At 48.5% G+C, this 17,178-nt stretch overlaps 1 protein-coding gene across 2 annotated transcripts in view; it reads right to left on the reverse strand.

Moving 5' to 3' along the window:
- SRGAP3 (SLIT-ROBO Rho GTPase activating protein 3) overlaps positions 1-17,178 on the reverse strand; it is a 126,374-nt gene that overhangs the window by 35,130 nt on the left and 74,066 nt on the right. For both annotated transcript variants that reach the window (XM_080387549.1, XM_080387550.1), the window contains exons 4-6: positions 11,848-11,910; positions 5,980-6,165; positions 4,414-4,542 (exon numbers count right to left, since the gene is read on the reverse strand). In XM_080387549.1, the coding sequence (XP_080243675.1) occupies positions 4,414-4,542; positions 5,980-6,165; positions 11,848-11,910 (378 nt within the window). The remainder of the gene's footprint in view (positions 1-4,413; positions 4,543-5,979; positions 6,166-11,847; positions 11,911-17,178) is intronic.

A 17,178-nucleotide genomic window follows, 5' to 3' on the forward strand; every position in this document is an offset into this window, starting at 1 on the left:
GGGCAGGGGAACATCCCTGTGTAATCGTACAGGGGAAGCGCTGCGCACAGCAAAGCTGCCGTCGGCGCTGGCTCAGCAGGCACAGATGTGCCCAGGCAACTAGCCACTGATGGAAACAACAATGACATGAGCTGCCAGGAGATGCCTTAAATAAATAGATCCTAACAAAGCAGTCTGTGGCTTCAGCACCTCTGAGCCTCCCTCTTATTTGGGAGGCTGAACCCCCCCACAAAAAGATACAGCCACGGTGGTAGTGGGACCGGCTGAGCCAGGCTGTCGGACACGGCCATCGCACAGGGCCAGACTGTGTGCCGAGCACGGGGCAAACCCTGGAGTAAAGCCCGAGTGTCGCAGCCAGCCTGCCATCGATGGCTGAGTTCACCAGGTAGCAGCAGCCTCACTCCCAGTCCCCCGCAGACCCAGCGCCAGCTGGAAACAAACAGTTCTCCTTATCTGTTCTGCCCCGTTCCCTTTCTTCCTTATATTTTCTTTACACATTCTTTAAAGATATATTATGCATTTTTACCTATATTGTATTTTCTGGCCTCCACTCCCTTGACATTGCTGCAAAACCTAGAGTTTCACTGTAAGTAAAGCAAACGGAAGATTACTGGCGTAACAACTGTGACCGCCGTTTCTGTGTCCTAACTTGACGAAGCATCACTTGACCATGTGAAAAACGACAATGCCATCAGCTAAGTTTTCCAGGGTCTGAACAATTTGGTAGTAATGTGTAATATTAAATTCCTCATAGTTCCCCTCCTTTACTTGCTTGCTTGTCTCAAACACAGCAAACACACTAATCCACAGAGAAGCAAGCTGCTGTTTCAAAAGGATTTACAGGAGGCTGAACAAGTTTTGGTGGATCAGCACGTATTGACACCAACTGTTATATTTTACTCGGCTAAATCCAGCGGCATCTTTCATGTGACCACTTCAAAATATTTTGCGGCCATTTCACACAGAATTCCAGAGGGATGGATAAGCAGCTTTATCTCCACTTCACATACATGGCCAAAAGAGATTAACTTGGTCACATAGTTAATGACAGAAATGAGAGACGAACCCAGGCATTTTAATGTAAACACATGCTTCTTTCAAGGGAAAAGGCACAACAGTGTACTTTAAGTCCAAGTCTAATTTGATCTGCCTCTATATTCTTTTCTTCCTTTCTACAGGACAAAACAAAAGGCCACTGGAGACAGAGGGAGGGATAGAGGCGCTCTGTGCCATTCCATGGCTCCTCTGATCGAGTTTTAAATTTCTCATTAAAACTGCAGCCCTGGGAGGACTCTTCACTCTCTCCCAGAGCAGCTGGGACCTTCCTTCTCACCAGACCGGGAGATTAGCAGAACGGCTTTGTTATAGAAGTCACTACTCTGCAGTGATGCCGAGGGCACAAGAAATGTCAAGGCTGTACCTAACAGATGACACTAAGCCATCTGGGATTTGGGGAAAACACTGCTAAATTAGCTGCTCCAGTGTCCTGACTGTTCAGATTTGTGTACAAATCATAAAACTGCACATGGCAATTTGTGCTTGATATGAGGGGTGTGTGAGAGCCTCCCATCACCCCTCCTATGTCCTGGAAAGACAGTCTGGTACATCGTTAATCATCACCCTTGGTGACGAAGGGTGGAGAAGCAGGGAGAATTTGCATAACTGTAATACATGGACACTGCTAGAATCCTATTAAAGCATGGCCAGCCAGGCTTGGAGCTAAACCAAACCTCTGTTCCTACCATGAAGCCTCATTGCACTCGCCCTCCTCCTGCAGACCCGCTCCTCTGGCCAGGCACAGCTCCCCCTGCGCAGATGCCCGGGGCCCTGCATCACCCTGCTCCGTTCACACTGCTGCGGCCAAGAGCTCTTCAGATTCTCTACTGAAGGCAAAATCCTCCCTCCATGCTCAGAGCTCTTCTGCCGTGTCCTGTGAAACAGCAGGGCTGCCCCACGGGGCAGAGGACCCACATCCTGCCGTGGTACAGAGCCGGGGCTGGCCGATGGCACTCACTCCCCAGAGTGAAAGGCACCCTTCTCCTTATCATTGTTAAACGTTCTAAGATTAAAACACTAACTTTAAAACTACATCTAAAAACATCTGTTTTCTTCATCTTCCTTTACATGGATTACACACCTACAGAAAGCCCAGCGCAGTGGGATCCCATGGCTGTTGTTTCTTCCAACCACTTTCAGTAATAGTGGGATACAGCAAATGCGATCCCCGTCTTCTGGAGAGTGTCGGAACCCTTCTTGCCATGCTTTTGCAAAATACATTGAATTTGTACAAAAGCCTGTTCAAATAAACTGCTCTTCCTTTGGGGATTTAAAATTAGGACACTGGTGTGCAGCTCACACATACGATATTTTGTTTTCTTTGGTGAAAGAACATATAATTAGAGGAATTTAGCTGTGCAGAGTTGAAGATGCTTTAGTTAAAGTCCCCTAAAGGGATTCCTAGAGCAGGGAAGAAAAGCCATCTGCTAACTCCAGTGGAAGTGTCAGCAAGTAAAGTTAAGTTGTGAGGAATTGAATAAACAGCCAGAACTAAAATGGAACTCGGCAACTCTGGGAAATCAAAGTCCCCAAAACTCCAAGCAAGTCATTCATTCTTGCTTCAAAAAATAAATGAGAAAAGAGAGAGAGAACATACACAACAAAAGCAGAAACCCTACAGATAAACCCAAGCATTATCATACTTTGCTGTTCAAATGGCTCCGCGACCAAGATGTTACTCTTTTTAGTATGGCTAAATAAATCTTAAATAATAAAGAAAACAAAAATGACACACTAAGAATACTTTATCATATCTCATAATGTTGAAATCACCAGGGGTTTTGCATCAGACTTACTTTAATTCAGTGCTTAGAAGAATAAATACAAGTTAGTGGGTTAGTAAAGGAGAAAAAACTCCAGCACATTTTAAAATTATACATTTAAGTAATGATGAAGCCAGAAGACTAACTCAGGACTGATAGATCAGTTATTTATGTGCTCACTGAAGCAACTCTAGCAGGAAGAAACTCTGCATTGTGCAATCTATACCACTATGAATATGCTTATTAAAGGAAGAAATTGAAATCCCTTCTCTCAAATCATTTAAAAGCAGTTCGCAGGTGTCACCGACACACACATGGGTTCAGTTCCTACCATCACTAGGAAAATGCTTCCAGCAGTTCCTGCCCTGAGGCTATTTTCACACAATGAGCATTTCTGGTCATACAACTCAGCAAGCACCTTCCCTTGCTAGGAAAGCACTTCCACATGTGCTTAACTGCCAGCAAAGCTGAGGACAGCTAAGCGCCTGCTTGTACTGACAGAAACTGCAGATGCATATAGTAGAAAAAAAAATAATAAATCTTCTGTTTCAACAACAAAACCAAGGACGTATCTGATCTTCATTAGAGTTTATCTGTTTCAAATGCAGATTAATCAATGGGCCAGGAAGAAACCTCAGGCTCACCTGGCCTGTCCCAAGGGAAATTCTCCAAAGGCTCTGGACTTTGTGGAGCTCCAGCCGCAGGACACCCTGCTCTGTGCTCTGCCACAGCAGATGAAGCCACCACTTCAACGTGAAGTAAAGCACTGTGTGTCTGTGCAGTTCTGAAGGCAGAGCCAACATGCACCAAGAACCAGACCTTAGCATGCTTGGGATACAGCATGAGAGCTGCAGAAAACATGCAGGCAATTTCTGGTTCATAACTGTCTATTAGACATGCCTGAACCATGCAGTTCCATCCAGCCTCCTCTGCTTATGTGTCCAGAAAAGCATTTGGTTCAGGCTGGTTCATACCCCGCAGTTATTATGAAAAACTCCACCTTTTTTCCCCAGACACTGATGAAAGAAGTTTATATGTAGCATACATATGAATCAATTACTTTGTTGTGTGCTCACAAGGCCACCATAAAGTTCAGAGGAGGCTGACAGAGCGCTGCCCAGAGCAGCTGTGCGTGCCCCATCCCTGGCAGTGCTCAAGGCCAGGCTGGACGGGGCTGGGAGCCACCTGGGCTAGTGAAGGTGTCCCTGCCCATGGCAGGTTGGAACTAGATGGTCTTTAAGGTCCCTTTTGACCCAAACTGCTCTATGATTCTATGACTCCCATACAATGGCAGCTCTAGCTCTGTTCATATATGCCTGCATCAACTGAGGGGAAAGTCAAATGCATGTGTGCAGCTGGGAGGGAAAAAATGTCATGGGAGGGGAGGGGAGGGGGGCAGGTAGGGGGGGTGGAGAAAATATCCAAGTTTACAGCACATTTTCAGGCCCCGGGTAAGCACATTTTAAAGCGCCAACAAATAGCCCTTCATTACCACCACATGAGAGTGCACTGAAGGACCAAACCATGCTTAAGATTTAGCTGTGCACTCATTAGTAGAACACGGGCAGGACACATGCAGGGGGGAAGCACTTACATCAATGAGGTCAGAGACATCGTGGATGTAGTATTTACTGACAGCTGCGTTGGTGGCTGCCAGGTTCAGCAGGTAGTCGTTCCTGGCTTTAGTACATTTCAGCTTGTTTTCAGAATATTTGGCTTGTCTCTGAAAAAGCAAAATGGAATGTCAGAGCACAAACAGGATGCTACTTTCACAGCTTCTCTTGCTGCTGGGCCCCACAGCACCCTGCAGCTTGGGTGTGACGTTAATTAATAAATTTTTTTACAGGGTATGAAACAAGGCACCCTGGCCAGGATGGAGGAGATTGCATCTGAACGCCCCTGGTACCGTCAGCCAAGGCACAACAAGCACATTCTGCTCAGATGTACCCCGTGCACCCTGAGCACAGCTGCTCTTCCTTTATCTGTGCAGTTGTGGAGGTTTTGGCATCAATCAAAATTAGAGGGCCAAATTTTCCTCTCAGAAATGCTGATGTACATTTGGACTTGCTCCAGATTTATGCAGCTGTATCAAAGTGGAATCTGGCCCAGAGGCTCAAGCTACAAAATTTAGAACAGGACCCAGAATTCAAAACTGCGTAGGAAAGCAGATGTGCTCAAGATCTGGGGCATTTGCCCAGGCAGACCACTAATCTAAAGGTTTAGCACCAAAGATTAATCCTTCAAAGAAGCATGCTGCTAGACAATGCCCCAAGGTCAACACACGAGCAAACTCGTCCTGGCTCAGGAGGCTATTGCTATTTCTCCAAAATTAACAGAAAAATTACAGTTTCTGAGATTCTGTGATCTACTGAAGCCAGAAAGGAGTTAAGACCAGCAAAGCCAACTGAATGCTGCACTTTAACTCCCAGAGTCTGCAGCAGAAGAAACACTGTTAATTTATATATCCGACCTTTCCTTGCCTGCCACGAGTCTCTGACGGAACCCTGGGACAGCTATTGTTCACGGCTAAAAGTGCTTTTTTAAAAAATATCAGTCATGAACAAACCACAGCCCCCCGTAGCAGGGGCCTGGGTCTGTATCAGAAAGCATCGCTGTGCCGAGCCAGACACCCTGCCGCGCTGCCCTCCTCAGTGTTCAGCTGGGTCTTGGGTCCCAGCCAGCACATGGCGAAGGCCACCGTGAGGCCGAGCGGCTGGTGTACCAGCACCTCCCACCGCCCATCTCTGCCACGGGCTCTCAGAGCCGTCACCCTCCGAGGCCCCTCCAGCCGCCCTTCCCAGCCCTCCCTCCAGAGACCAGCACAGCAGATGTCATGGGTGGCCATGTGGCTCCCGTGCGGGTCCACCACCCCCTCCAAAGGCTGCGCTGCCTTATGTCCCCCATCCCCATTTGTTGTTGAGCAGCGCCAGCCCGATTTTGAAACAAATCCTCGCTAGCAGCTAGTTCTGGCACGCCTCCACAGCCAGGAAGCAGCAAAGAGGCTCATCATGGCCGCCTCAGCCTGCCCTTCAGCAACGCACAAGCACACGGGTCGACATCCTCCCTAAGCCCTTCCACAGAAAGGGGAGCAGCAGCACAGAAGCAGAGGGGGCTAGAGCCAAGCTCCCAGCCTGGCTCCCCGTCCTTCCCTCTCACCCACCTTCTCCTTCATTTTCTCAATCTTCTTGACAGAGCTGCGCCGCTGAGGTCTGTCCTCATGCCGCAGAAGGTTCACGCTGATGTCCCCCGACTTGTTGAACTGCTTTTCCTCCTGCTTCTCTGCCTCCTTCAGCTTGCTCTCAGCACTGATGCTTTCTGCATGATACATGTGGTAGGTCTTCATCACCTGAGGAAAGAGAAGTTTGTGAGCACCCTGCCCAATGGCCACATGAAGCATCAGTGCACAAGAAGATGACAGCCACGGGCAGCGTGGAGCAGCCTCAGCTGTGCCAGGGCTGTCTGAGGCTACTATGGCATGAAGCGACAACAAAGTGGGAAGGAAAAGCCCCAAAGTGCCCCTGCCCATGGCAGGGGGGGTGGAACTAGGTGATCTTCAAGGTCCCTTCCAACCCAAACATTTCTATGACTTTATAAAATTAATGCCATCACTAGCCCTATTTCAAAACGGCATAGAACCAGTGTAAGTACCGCTATCCCCATGCAGTCCCTGTTGCAGGGACAGGCTAGGATGTGCCTCCAGCACACACCTGTGTTCAAAGAGCACTGTGCGCCTTCTGCCTACAGGGAAAAGAGACATAACTTCCAGTGCTTTGCAGCTGAGATAAGCGTCTCCATGATGAGAGACTGTGAGGTCAAAGTCGACCTGAAGTCACTTTTGGCCAGACCGCTCTGTTCCCACACTTGCACTTGCTAAGCAAACCCATCAGCATAACCGCTGCTGTACCATCCTGACAGCACATCTCACCTGCAAGGTGGTGGAGCTGTGCTTTCCAAGCAGAAATGCAGTTTGTCTCCTATCACCAGTTAATTCTCCTCTTGCTGCTGTGGGTAAGCAGCATCAGCGCAGACTGCAGCAGCACCGAGCCCTCTAAGTTCCAGATCACCACCAGTGACTCTGGATAGAGGAGGCTGATCTACTGCCAGGAAAACTCCTGCAGGCAAAACTTCTACCACAGCCTTTCCTTTCAGATACAAAAGCCCAAAGGGCACACTGCGATCATTTTAATGGAGCTGGCAAGAGGAGCACATCTGCTCTTCTCTCTTTATGCCTTTAGTCACGTTGTCCCCTTTCATCATCTCCCTTCAGGATTTGGACGTTGTATTCCGCATTGTCTTGACAAGGATGGAGATGCCTGACTTCTCGCTGAAGATCAGCCTCACGCACAGTGCCCAGGTACCACTGGCAACAGCACTGGGACAGGATTGCCTCAAGGCCACAGGTTAAAAAGGAGAAGGAACCCACAGACGCAGAGTAACTTTGCATAAGCCTTAATGAAGAAAATACAGGGTTTTCCTGAGCTGCAGTCATCAGCAGGAACCAGGAGTGTTTAACTTGGATGAGGTTAGGCTGAAACATATGATGTCTCCTCTTGCCAAGCACAAGCGTCAGCTGCAAATGAGCTCCAAATGCCGCATCGAAGCATCAACCCAAATGTGCCATCGCTGGGAGTTACAATTTTAAGCAACTGCTTGTGCCTTGTTTCTGAGCTTCTTTATTTAAAAATCCTGCAAATTCTAACATAGATCCAAGACACATTTCAAACTGCAGTTTCTGCAGTGAATGTCACAGGACACACACAAAACAGTTTCTGGGGTTTTCCTAAGAAGAAAGACTAGAGGGCTTCAATGAGTACTCCTCATCTTCGCTGTCTCCATCTTTCTGGGGGAAACGTGAAAAAGAAAAGTCCTGCGCTTCAGTGGAGTCAGGCAGCAATGAGAGAGGTTTCTCCAGCACCCAGAAAGCCTCTAACACAACGCAGCAGCAAACCCCAACAATTAAACAGTGGTCCAAACTGCATTATTTTTGTGAAATCTAAACGTTATGAGACAGTTACCTAACCAGAAAGACTTCAGCACAACTCATCGGTACTCTCTGTCCACCCGCAGCTACACCGCTCTGCCGCCAGCCTGGGGACACGTTGCCATCACCCCTTTTCCCACTGACTCCAGTGGGTCCCGCAGCTGCAAGGGCGGGGGGGGACGACACACACCTCAGCAGCCAGAGTGCAGGGCAGGGTGCTGCAAGGGGGGTACCCAGCCCCACTGCAATCTGGTACCTTTGCACAGGCTCTTACTGACTTATTTGCTAATGACTGGAGAAACCTTCCTTAACAAAGGTCCTTTCTCCTCCTCTGTATTTTGTCCCTGCTTGAACCTGAAAAGGTAACACAGGAACCAGGTTTAAAAGTCCTCTGAAAGTCTCTTTAACAAAGCACAAAGGACCTAATTTCCATTAAAATATCTTCCCCAAACTCCAGCATGCATGTTGCTGAAACGTGCTTTAAACAGCTCACTGTGCTGACCACGTTCCTCACCAGCTGCCATGCCACACAGCTCTTGGAAATTCAGGGGATATTTCTGTTTGGTTTAATATCTGCCTTAATTTAATTTCGAATGGGAACTACCTGCACCGCACCATCAGCCCTTTGATCCGTGCCTTCTTGGTGCTTGCAATTGAGTCACGCTGTCCCTGTCTTACGCTACTGTGTCATACGGAAAAACTGCCACAGCTGCATCCCTGGGATCTTCTCTGCAAATAAGTTAATTAGTTGCAATAGATGAAGAAAAATACATCCCAACGCTCATTAGTTATTTAACAACACAAGTTGTGTCTTCCAATATTAATAACACGTTCTGGGTAAAGGCCATTACCAAAATACCAGCTGTAAATGGCAGTGTTTGCTGTCTTCAGCTAGAAGTGCTTTACATTTCTCAGCAGCCCATCATTAAGGTTCTGATCCACCAGAGAAACCAGACCAAAACTGGGTGACCCACATTAAGCACAGGCTCAGGCCCTCCTGAAGTCAAGGAGACCAAAATACAAGCCCAGCACACAGGGTGAAGCAGAGATGAGCACGGCCATAGGTGAAAGCCTGCTGAAGACTCCAGCCCCCTCCTCCCTGGATGCAGCCTATGGCTTAGCCTAAGGGACAACCACAGCGCCAGGTCTGAGAAAGGGACAAATCCATCGACCGACATGGGCTCACCTCCACCTCCCGGGTCTTCCAAGGGAGCGTGAAAGCAAACATGCCCTTTTCAGAGGATTTCTACAGAGTGACACAGAGCAACGTATCAACGCGTTTCTACCACGGGATAGTCAGTGACTTCTAGAGCTGGTACTGACAGAAAACACCCGCCATGGAGGGACAGCCTCCCCCTGCAGCGCTCCCCACGGAAAGGGAGAGCTGCCTCCAGCCACTGCTACACAGGGGATGATTATTGCCATTATGTTTAACCTGGGCAATGTATCTGTAGATACTATTCTAATCAATACAATTAATTTCACAGTTATTAATCCTCTTCCATAATACCTCGTGACAAACAATGGCACCAGTTCAAATCACAACACTTCTATGGACTCCATCGTGCTGCCGTCAGCTACAGCCGTGTCCCTGCATTACGGCAAACAGCCCACACACCAAACCGTGCCACACACGTACGAAATAGAAAGCGCTACCAGAATGGTGCTCTGGCTTTCCTACCCTAATTGTGGCCTGACTTCTTCAGACAGGGATGCATACAATACAGAAAGGGACCAGTGAGCAAAGCAACAGAGAACCTCCGACTTTACGGACTCCAACCTGCTAGCTGTCTGCTGGAGTCTGCACGCAGGAATCAAAGCATGAAGCTGGTTTTATTTCACAGCTAAATTTTTTCTGTGCAAAACTGTTCACAAGCAACTCCTATTTCAGAATGAAATTCATCTACTTCCTTTTTAATTAAAATCAGCATGGTTTGGGGGTTTAGTTCTTTCCACACAGAAAGTTCACAGGGTGACTTGCATCAGAACTTCAACAAGGCTGAATTAAAATCAATTTAGTTATTTTGGCTTAAGTTTCAGATGGTGGGCACCTGAGAAGCCTGTAAAAATTATATTGTTTCCACACAGTGCACAGAATTCCCCTCTTGAAAAGCTTAAAACACAGCCTAGCCTAGCCAGGGCACATGTACGATGGATACAGGGCTTGGCCATAGGCAAAATAAACAGCTTCCTTGCGCTGACAGCAGATAAATGACGTTTTACAAGGCATAGCTTGGTGTCCCTTGGGCCAGGGGTCCCTATTCCGTATCTGATTCTGTCAACAGCCACAGCTACTGAATGTGCTACTCCTTGGATACCCAACACGTCGCAATGAAGGCCCGAAGATGTCCCAGAACGCCACCAGCATGCTGGACCAACCTGCATGCCAAGCACGCAATTAAGCCTGTTCTACCTGATGTCTCAAGGACAAAACTACTGACTAGAGAGGATCTGGCTTGCACTGAACAGATTTAAGGTGATCTTGTTTGCCCAACCGGACCTGCTTTTTCTTCATGTTTCATCATCATGCCTGAAAAGCGTTGCCTCTTCCCTGCTCCTTCCCAGCCGGATGATACTAACAGTTTGTTATCTTAGCAGCAAGGTCAGTTCAAAGAAAACATTTCCAGTCTGTTTTGCCATTGAGATACATTGTGGTCAGCGTGGGGGAGCAAAGCTGTGAATGGGGGGAAAGCTCAGCTCCAGTGAAATTCTGCCACAGTCTCTATGCTCTTCCTTGGCCAGCTGCATGTGCTTCAGACCTCAGCATGCTTCTGATCCTCAAGCTGATCTATCCACATCCCTCAGGTGATGCTCCTGTCCCGTGTTTGGGTTCTGGGTAGACCAGCCCACAGGTATTAAGGTCAGCCCAGCCCTTGTTAGCCTTTCCTTGTTTTGCATCTGTCATGCTGCTGTTGTAATTAATCTTAATTAGTCACCACCACTAACACAGCTTGTAACATTCAACCATCAACAGCACACTCCCAAATCTCACACAGGCTTTTTAATCCAATCTGGCTGTCCACCCACACTTCAGGTCTCACAAAAAATGAATCCTTCAACAACCAATGCAGAAACAAACCTGTTAAGAGAAAAAATTTATGGCAGAAATTTCAAATAGTATCATTCATGCTCTGTTGTTTAGGCCTATTTTTCAAAAAGATGGAATAAAATAATTGTTTAGGAATAAACTTACTGCAGTGTTATTTATGTACCAGTAACAGATGCAACCAAAGAAAGCAAATACATCTCCTCAATTTTCCAACATAAGACTGACTTTATATTGCTTTGTTGATACTAAACCTCAAATAAAATACCAAAAAACAAATCCAATTGCTACAGGGCAAAAGACAAGCAACACAAAGACTTTTACTGCCCAACTATGAAAACCTGCTTGAAGAGCAACTTCTGAATAGCAGTGTAGGATTTCACCTGGAGGCACAGAGGCAGCTCGGCAACCAAAGTGCTCCTTGGAGCAGGGAGATGAAGCTGGTAACACACAAGCTAAAAGTTTTATGTGTTCCTCAGCAGCGGGTCATGTTCAGCCATCATCCACAGGCCAGCAGCCTCAGAGAAGCGGGTCAGGTTTCAGCCACAAATTAGCTGCCAACACGGAGCACAGCTGCCGGGCCATTAGCGCCTGGCAGAAAGCACCAGCCAGGAGAAAGCTGAAGGGCCTAAAGGCAACACGGCATAGGAGCCTAGCAGGTGAGAGCGTTACTGCCACCAGGCATCACACCGGATCATGCCCAAAACAACTCCATTGATGCTGCAGTGAAGCTGCCGAGAGGGCACGGTGTGGCCGCAGCAGCCCCTCACGGCAGGGCCGCCGGGAGATCTTCCTCTGCTGCCGTCAACACCTGTGACGAGTGAAAGGTTCCTCACAAACGCAAGAGGAATGAACAGGCTGCACCACGGGATGGCAGGACGGAAAGCAAGCCTCCGCAAATCACTGCCACGTTGAATGGGCATTTTGTTCTAACAAATGATGTTGCTTGCGCTCCCCTTGCTGCACAGGCTAGGCATGGGTAGGATCAGCTCATTACTCACCGTGTAAAGCTCGTTGGTGACTTTCAGGAGTTCTTCATGCATCTGTAAGCCAATCTCCTTACTCTGGAAGACAAAAAGAAGAGTTGAGACTCCATTACACTCACAACGTGCAGTTTTGAAAGGAAAGTCTATTTTGGAGGGAAGAGTAAAACTGTATGACTTCCAAATACTCCTCGCTTGGAACACCCCCAGTGCACCGTGGCTCCAGAGGACCTCTCACCACTCAAAGGGCTTCAAACTCCAGAAATAGGCAGGAGGCATGGAAAGAGGGAATGGGATCCCTACAAATGCCCGGTTCAATTTCAGGAAGAAGAAACAAGGTGACAGGTTTTCTCCCTCTGACTAGCTGATCAAAGGTACGCTGAAGGTACCCCGTGCTGCCAGAGTACTGGTACAGGACACCATGGTGCCAGGGAAGGGGACAAAGGCTGGGGACACTGGCAAGCTGGTAGGACAGGGAAGCAGTGAACTGTTCTCTTCTTTTCTTAAACAGAGTGGCCAACCTCATCCTGGCCAAGCCAGAAGTACTTGTCCCCAGCACGTCCACCCCGTCCCCGAGCGGGCCCTGTTAATCCCAGCAGAGGCTTTCACACCCATCCTGCAGACAGCAAAACCACAGCAACCTCTCGCAGACCTGTGAGGTTTTTCTTTCCACCCTTCAGCTGACAATGGAGGGGGTGGACCTTGGCAGCACAACCAGCTTCTGGTAATGCCCCTCTCAAACACCTTCTGCCCCCTCAGAGATGTGACCTCTCCTGGCTCCCCTACTGAAGGCGAGACTTGCCATTCTTCGCTCTGCAGTGCAGTTAACAAAACCACGTACTTTTTAATTCTGGGTATTATTTTAGAAAACAAAACGGCCCCGCAGCATGAGAAATGCCCCAGGGGGCTTATGTGCACCACTTCAGAAATCCTGTCTAAGATCCTTCCTGCTCCAGGAGCTGAAAAGACATCAACAGGGCTGCCAATCCACATCTGGGCTCGGTTTTTTCCATTTCTAAACATTAAAACCAAAATACAGATGGCTGCCTCTTCCAATCTGCCTGTGACAATGAAGTTTAAAAGTAAACTGGTATTTTGATTTCCTTTAATTTTCTACAAATCCTTAACAAAATAAAATGCGTGATTATAAACATGAACACATTCAGTACAGTAAATCCTCATGCTATTTCAGAATTGCTGCATTTTTGTTTGAGGTCGATGTTTGTCCATGGATCACCCAACCTGGGTTTCAGAGACCGTGATGAAGAATATCACGCAATTTATTTACCCTGCAAACAGACAGGGATGAATCTAGAATTACAGACAATATTGCTTTGCCTTTCCACTAGCAGGATTTACCTCCAGCCCGCAGCCAACTCACTGTGTGGACCTGACATGTAACGCCCTCCCCCCCATTCTGGGGACTTGTTTCACATTAAGCCTGGCAGAGTGCACAGAAGCTGGGCCCGCTCCATAGCTGGTAGCGTTTTACAGCTTGACTGCCTATTTTTCAACAAAACCTGCATTACTGGATGTGGGTGAGCGGCCGCTGCATTCTCCACACTGAGCTGGCTGTGCTAGTGCTACATTAGCTACCCTAACTCACATTATACAATAAACACCTGTGAGTACACAAATCACTTAGATTTGCATTCTCCAGGCATACAGTATCACCTGTCCGTCTGCCTCGATTTCACAGATTCATTAAAGACACCCGCTGCTGGACTTGCAACTTCCAATCAACTTTCATACTTCAGAACAAAGATTACCAGGGCTTCCCAGCCCCTGCCCCAGCCCTTCACCTTTTAGTTTTACCCTGACCATGACCCACGGTCCCCAATTTGTCTTCAGTAGCCCCTTTTAACTATTCTCACGTGAGTGAACCAAAGTACCTCTCAAAATGGACATTTTATTACGAAACAGCAACACCATCGTTATATAATAAAGTTTCCGATTCCACACCGCAACAACAGTTCAGCGAGCTTAGGGGAAAGCTCACCGCGAGTGTGAAAACTCACGGCATCTTCCTCCCTCCACCCCCCTGTCTGCTGAAATCCTGTCACCAGTTTGTTTGCAGCTTCCCTGCCAGGCAGGATGAAGCGGATCCAGTTGCCTACCTCCCACAGCATGAACGCGGCATTTCACGGGAGAGCTGCAGCTCAGCAAGCCACTGAACGTTTCAGCTTGGCTGCAGATCAAGTCGCTCCCACTCAGGAATCCAGTGGTTGGATGCTACCGTAGATGTGTATGCACTGCTTTCCTGCCTCCCTTGTAATTACACCCCAAATCTGTCTGTGGAACTTTCTTGGCTAGGAAACATTTATTATAGCTTGAAGATGTGTTTAAGTATAGACACCCCCTCCAAAAAAAAAAAAAAAAAAAAAAAAACCACAACACACACCAAAACCAAACCACCAAACCAAAAAAAACTGAGCAGCTTCTTTCAGATTTCCTCAAATAACTCCATGAATTTGTGCACACAGTCAGGGAAAACATCCTGTCAGCTTCTTGGCTGGATGCCTAAAGAAGCCCACAACACAGAGAGGTCTTCTAATTAAAGCTAGCTGGACAACCTACATAGATGAAAAGTTTTCATCTTCAGAAGCACAACTGACGCACACTGCTCCCATTCTGCCATCAGTGAGGTGCCAAGGAGATGCTGAGTACCAGAAGGTGCTAAGTACCCCCCACCACCTGGGAACCTCTGCTGGAAACCCCAGTCCTCCTCCCCTCCCTGCCAACATGGGCAGTTGTCAGCTGGTCTCGCAAACCTCACTGTGGCTTGCTAACAAGCCAGAAAGCTATTAAAAGCATGTATCCCTCCAGAATGCGAGTTATTAAAGTCAGCGTCTGCAAGCGGGGGTCTCGGAGCCCAGATGTTCCCAGCGTGCAGGAGCTCAGAGCCGTGCATAACCCCTCCAGGGTGACCCTGCTGCCACACACAGCCCGGGCGCCGCACCGAGCCCCCCGGCCGAGGGAGGACAGGCTTGTGGGGCAGCCATGGCCCAGACCCAGCTGCAGCTCTCGCCTCTGCTCCAGGGTTCCTGTGCAGCAGGGGGGAAGCCCACAAAGCCGTAATTTTCAAACCTAATTTTAGACTCCTAAATAGAGCAACAAAAAAATGGCTCAGTGGTCAGCAGCATTCCCCTGAGTTACACTGACACAGCAGGACCACAGGTGGATAAGACATTTAAAGACCCATTTGCTTTACAGACACCCTAAACCAAACACCCCGCATCCTGCTGGTGGAGACCAAAATGGTCTCCAGCACCGTCAAGTCTCCCAGCATCCATCCAAGAGGGCAGTGTCCAACCTCGTGATGCTGGCGCCTCTTTTGAATGCAGGCAGGTGAGAAGCTGAAGGACTCTCCTCTTCTCCGCGTTTGCTGCCTCCCCTTTTTTTAACAGGGAAATTACATTTGTGTGCTTACAGGAGACAATGCCAAAATGTCATCCGAGTTCCTTGGTACCATCCGCAAAACCCAAGCTCCAATTTAGCTGCTTGTTTTACGCCTCCCATTCCTACTAAAAAACACAGTTGCTTGCTGGGATTGCAACAGCTTCAGCCTAGTAGGTTTATGAGAATTCCTGCCTCTGCAAAGTAAGCGGAAGAAGCAACACAGACTACTGGCAACAAAGAATGCTTATTTTAAAGACAAAGAAAACTCCCTTCCGGACACCACTTCTTCATTAAATCTCCATCCAGGACACTGCAGTATGGGGCATAATTAAATTCACTGTCATGGAACGTAATTAAATCTCACACTAGGCAATAATGCAGCACAGTTATTTCGGACATAGCAATGCTCTGTCTCAAACATGTAATTTCCTGTATTCCATACTCGGAAGAAGCAGCAAACTTCTTTCCTTCTGCCACAGCAGGGGAGGTAAAAGGGGAGAAACCTGCTCGGCCCAGGGGGGCCAGCGGTGTGTCCCTCGCCCAGGTTGTGCCTCTGCCAGGAGGACGTGCTGCAAGATTTCATGGTGACAGAGACTCACTCCAACAACAGATCAAGCTAGATCTCTGCAGTGACGTATCTTAGCATCTCCATTTATTCCCTGCCTATTAGCAACATTAACACACTTGCCTTGATCACCTCCTCCTGCGCCAGGAATGCAACTCACGCTGGAAGCTCCAGGGAAATTTGCACAATTGAGTTTTCTTCCTCTACTCATTAGCAAGGCTCACCAGCCTGCCAGAGCAGGCAGGGAGGCTGGCTGTTCATTTCAGCCGCACAGGCTAAGCTGCACACCAGGGATGCTTGGGTAGAGGACGCTGGTCCCCTGCGCTGCCCACGGAGCTCCCCAACCTACCTGCAGGTCTCCACCGCAGCACCTCTTCGCAGAAGCTCTGCAATACCCTTAAACATCTGCACAGCTCTGCAGTCCTCTGTGACGGGGCACCATTCCTCAACTCAAGCAAGCAGCATTCCATCTCCGGGTCCTACATTTCCCCGGAAAGCTTCTGCTGGGAAAGAGGAGACAATACCACAGAGGCCACATGCTCCCTGCATCTCACATTTCCGACCCAAGCTCAGCCTACCACATCTACCTCAATGTCAGTGTCAAGGCCTGGCAGTGAGTAGGGGGAATCAAAAAAATCTCTCCCTTGTAGGTCTCTTCTCCCAGGTAACAAACAGTAGGACAGGAGGAAACGGCCTCAAGTTGTGCCAGGAGAGGTTTAGATTGGATATCAGGAAAAATTTCTTTATTGAAAGGGTGGTCAAGCACTGGAAGAGGCTGCCCAGGGAGGTGGTGGGGTCACCACCCCTGAAGGTGTTTAAAAAACATGTAGATGCGGTACTTAGGGACGTGGGTTAGTGGTGGACTTGGCTGTGCTGGTTAATGGTTGGACCTGATGTCTTTTCCAACCTAACTGATTCTGTGATTCTAAATCGCAGCCCACCTCCAGAGCCAGTCCCAGTGGCAGCCATGCTGAAGAACCAGGAAGAGCTGGAGAGTCAAACCCGATTTCTACTCCTGAGCTCCTGCAGCTCCGTACTCCCACTCAAACCACCACCTTTCAAGTCGTGTGTGACACCACGGCAGACTGCGAGGAGGAGCTGCAGGCTGAGCCACCACCAAAACCAAGCCACCCAGAGCCGCTCAGAACGGCACCCCGCTCCTGGGCTCTTCAAAGCAGGCTGCGCTCAGAAAGCTTCCCCTGGCTTGGCCTGCTGCTCCCGGCACCTGTGGATGCTTTTCTGATGAAAAACATCTTGGGCATCAACTGTGCGACCCAGCATGCCAAGGCAAACAGAAAAAGAGAAATAACAAAGGTTGTCCCAGCACTGACTGGCCGCAGCCTGGCACCTGCCATGTCCTGCCTGCAGCTGAGCTACCCGTGCGT

This window comes from Falco punctatus (assembly GCF_963210335.1).
Source record: "Falco punctatus genome assembly, chromosome: 4".
In the NCBI taxonomy this organism is placed as follows: Eukaryota; Metazoa; Chordata; class Aves; order Falconiformes; family Falconidae; genus Falco; species Falco punctatus.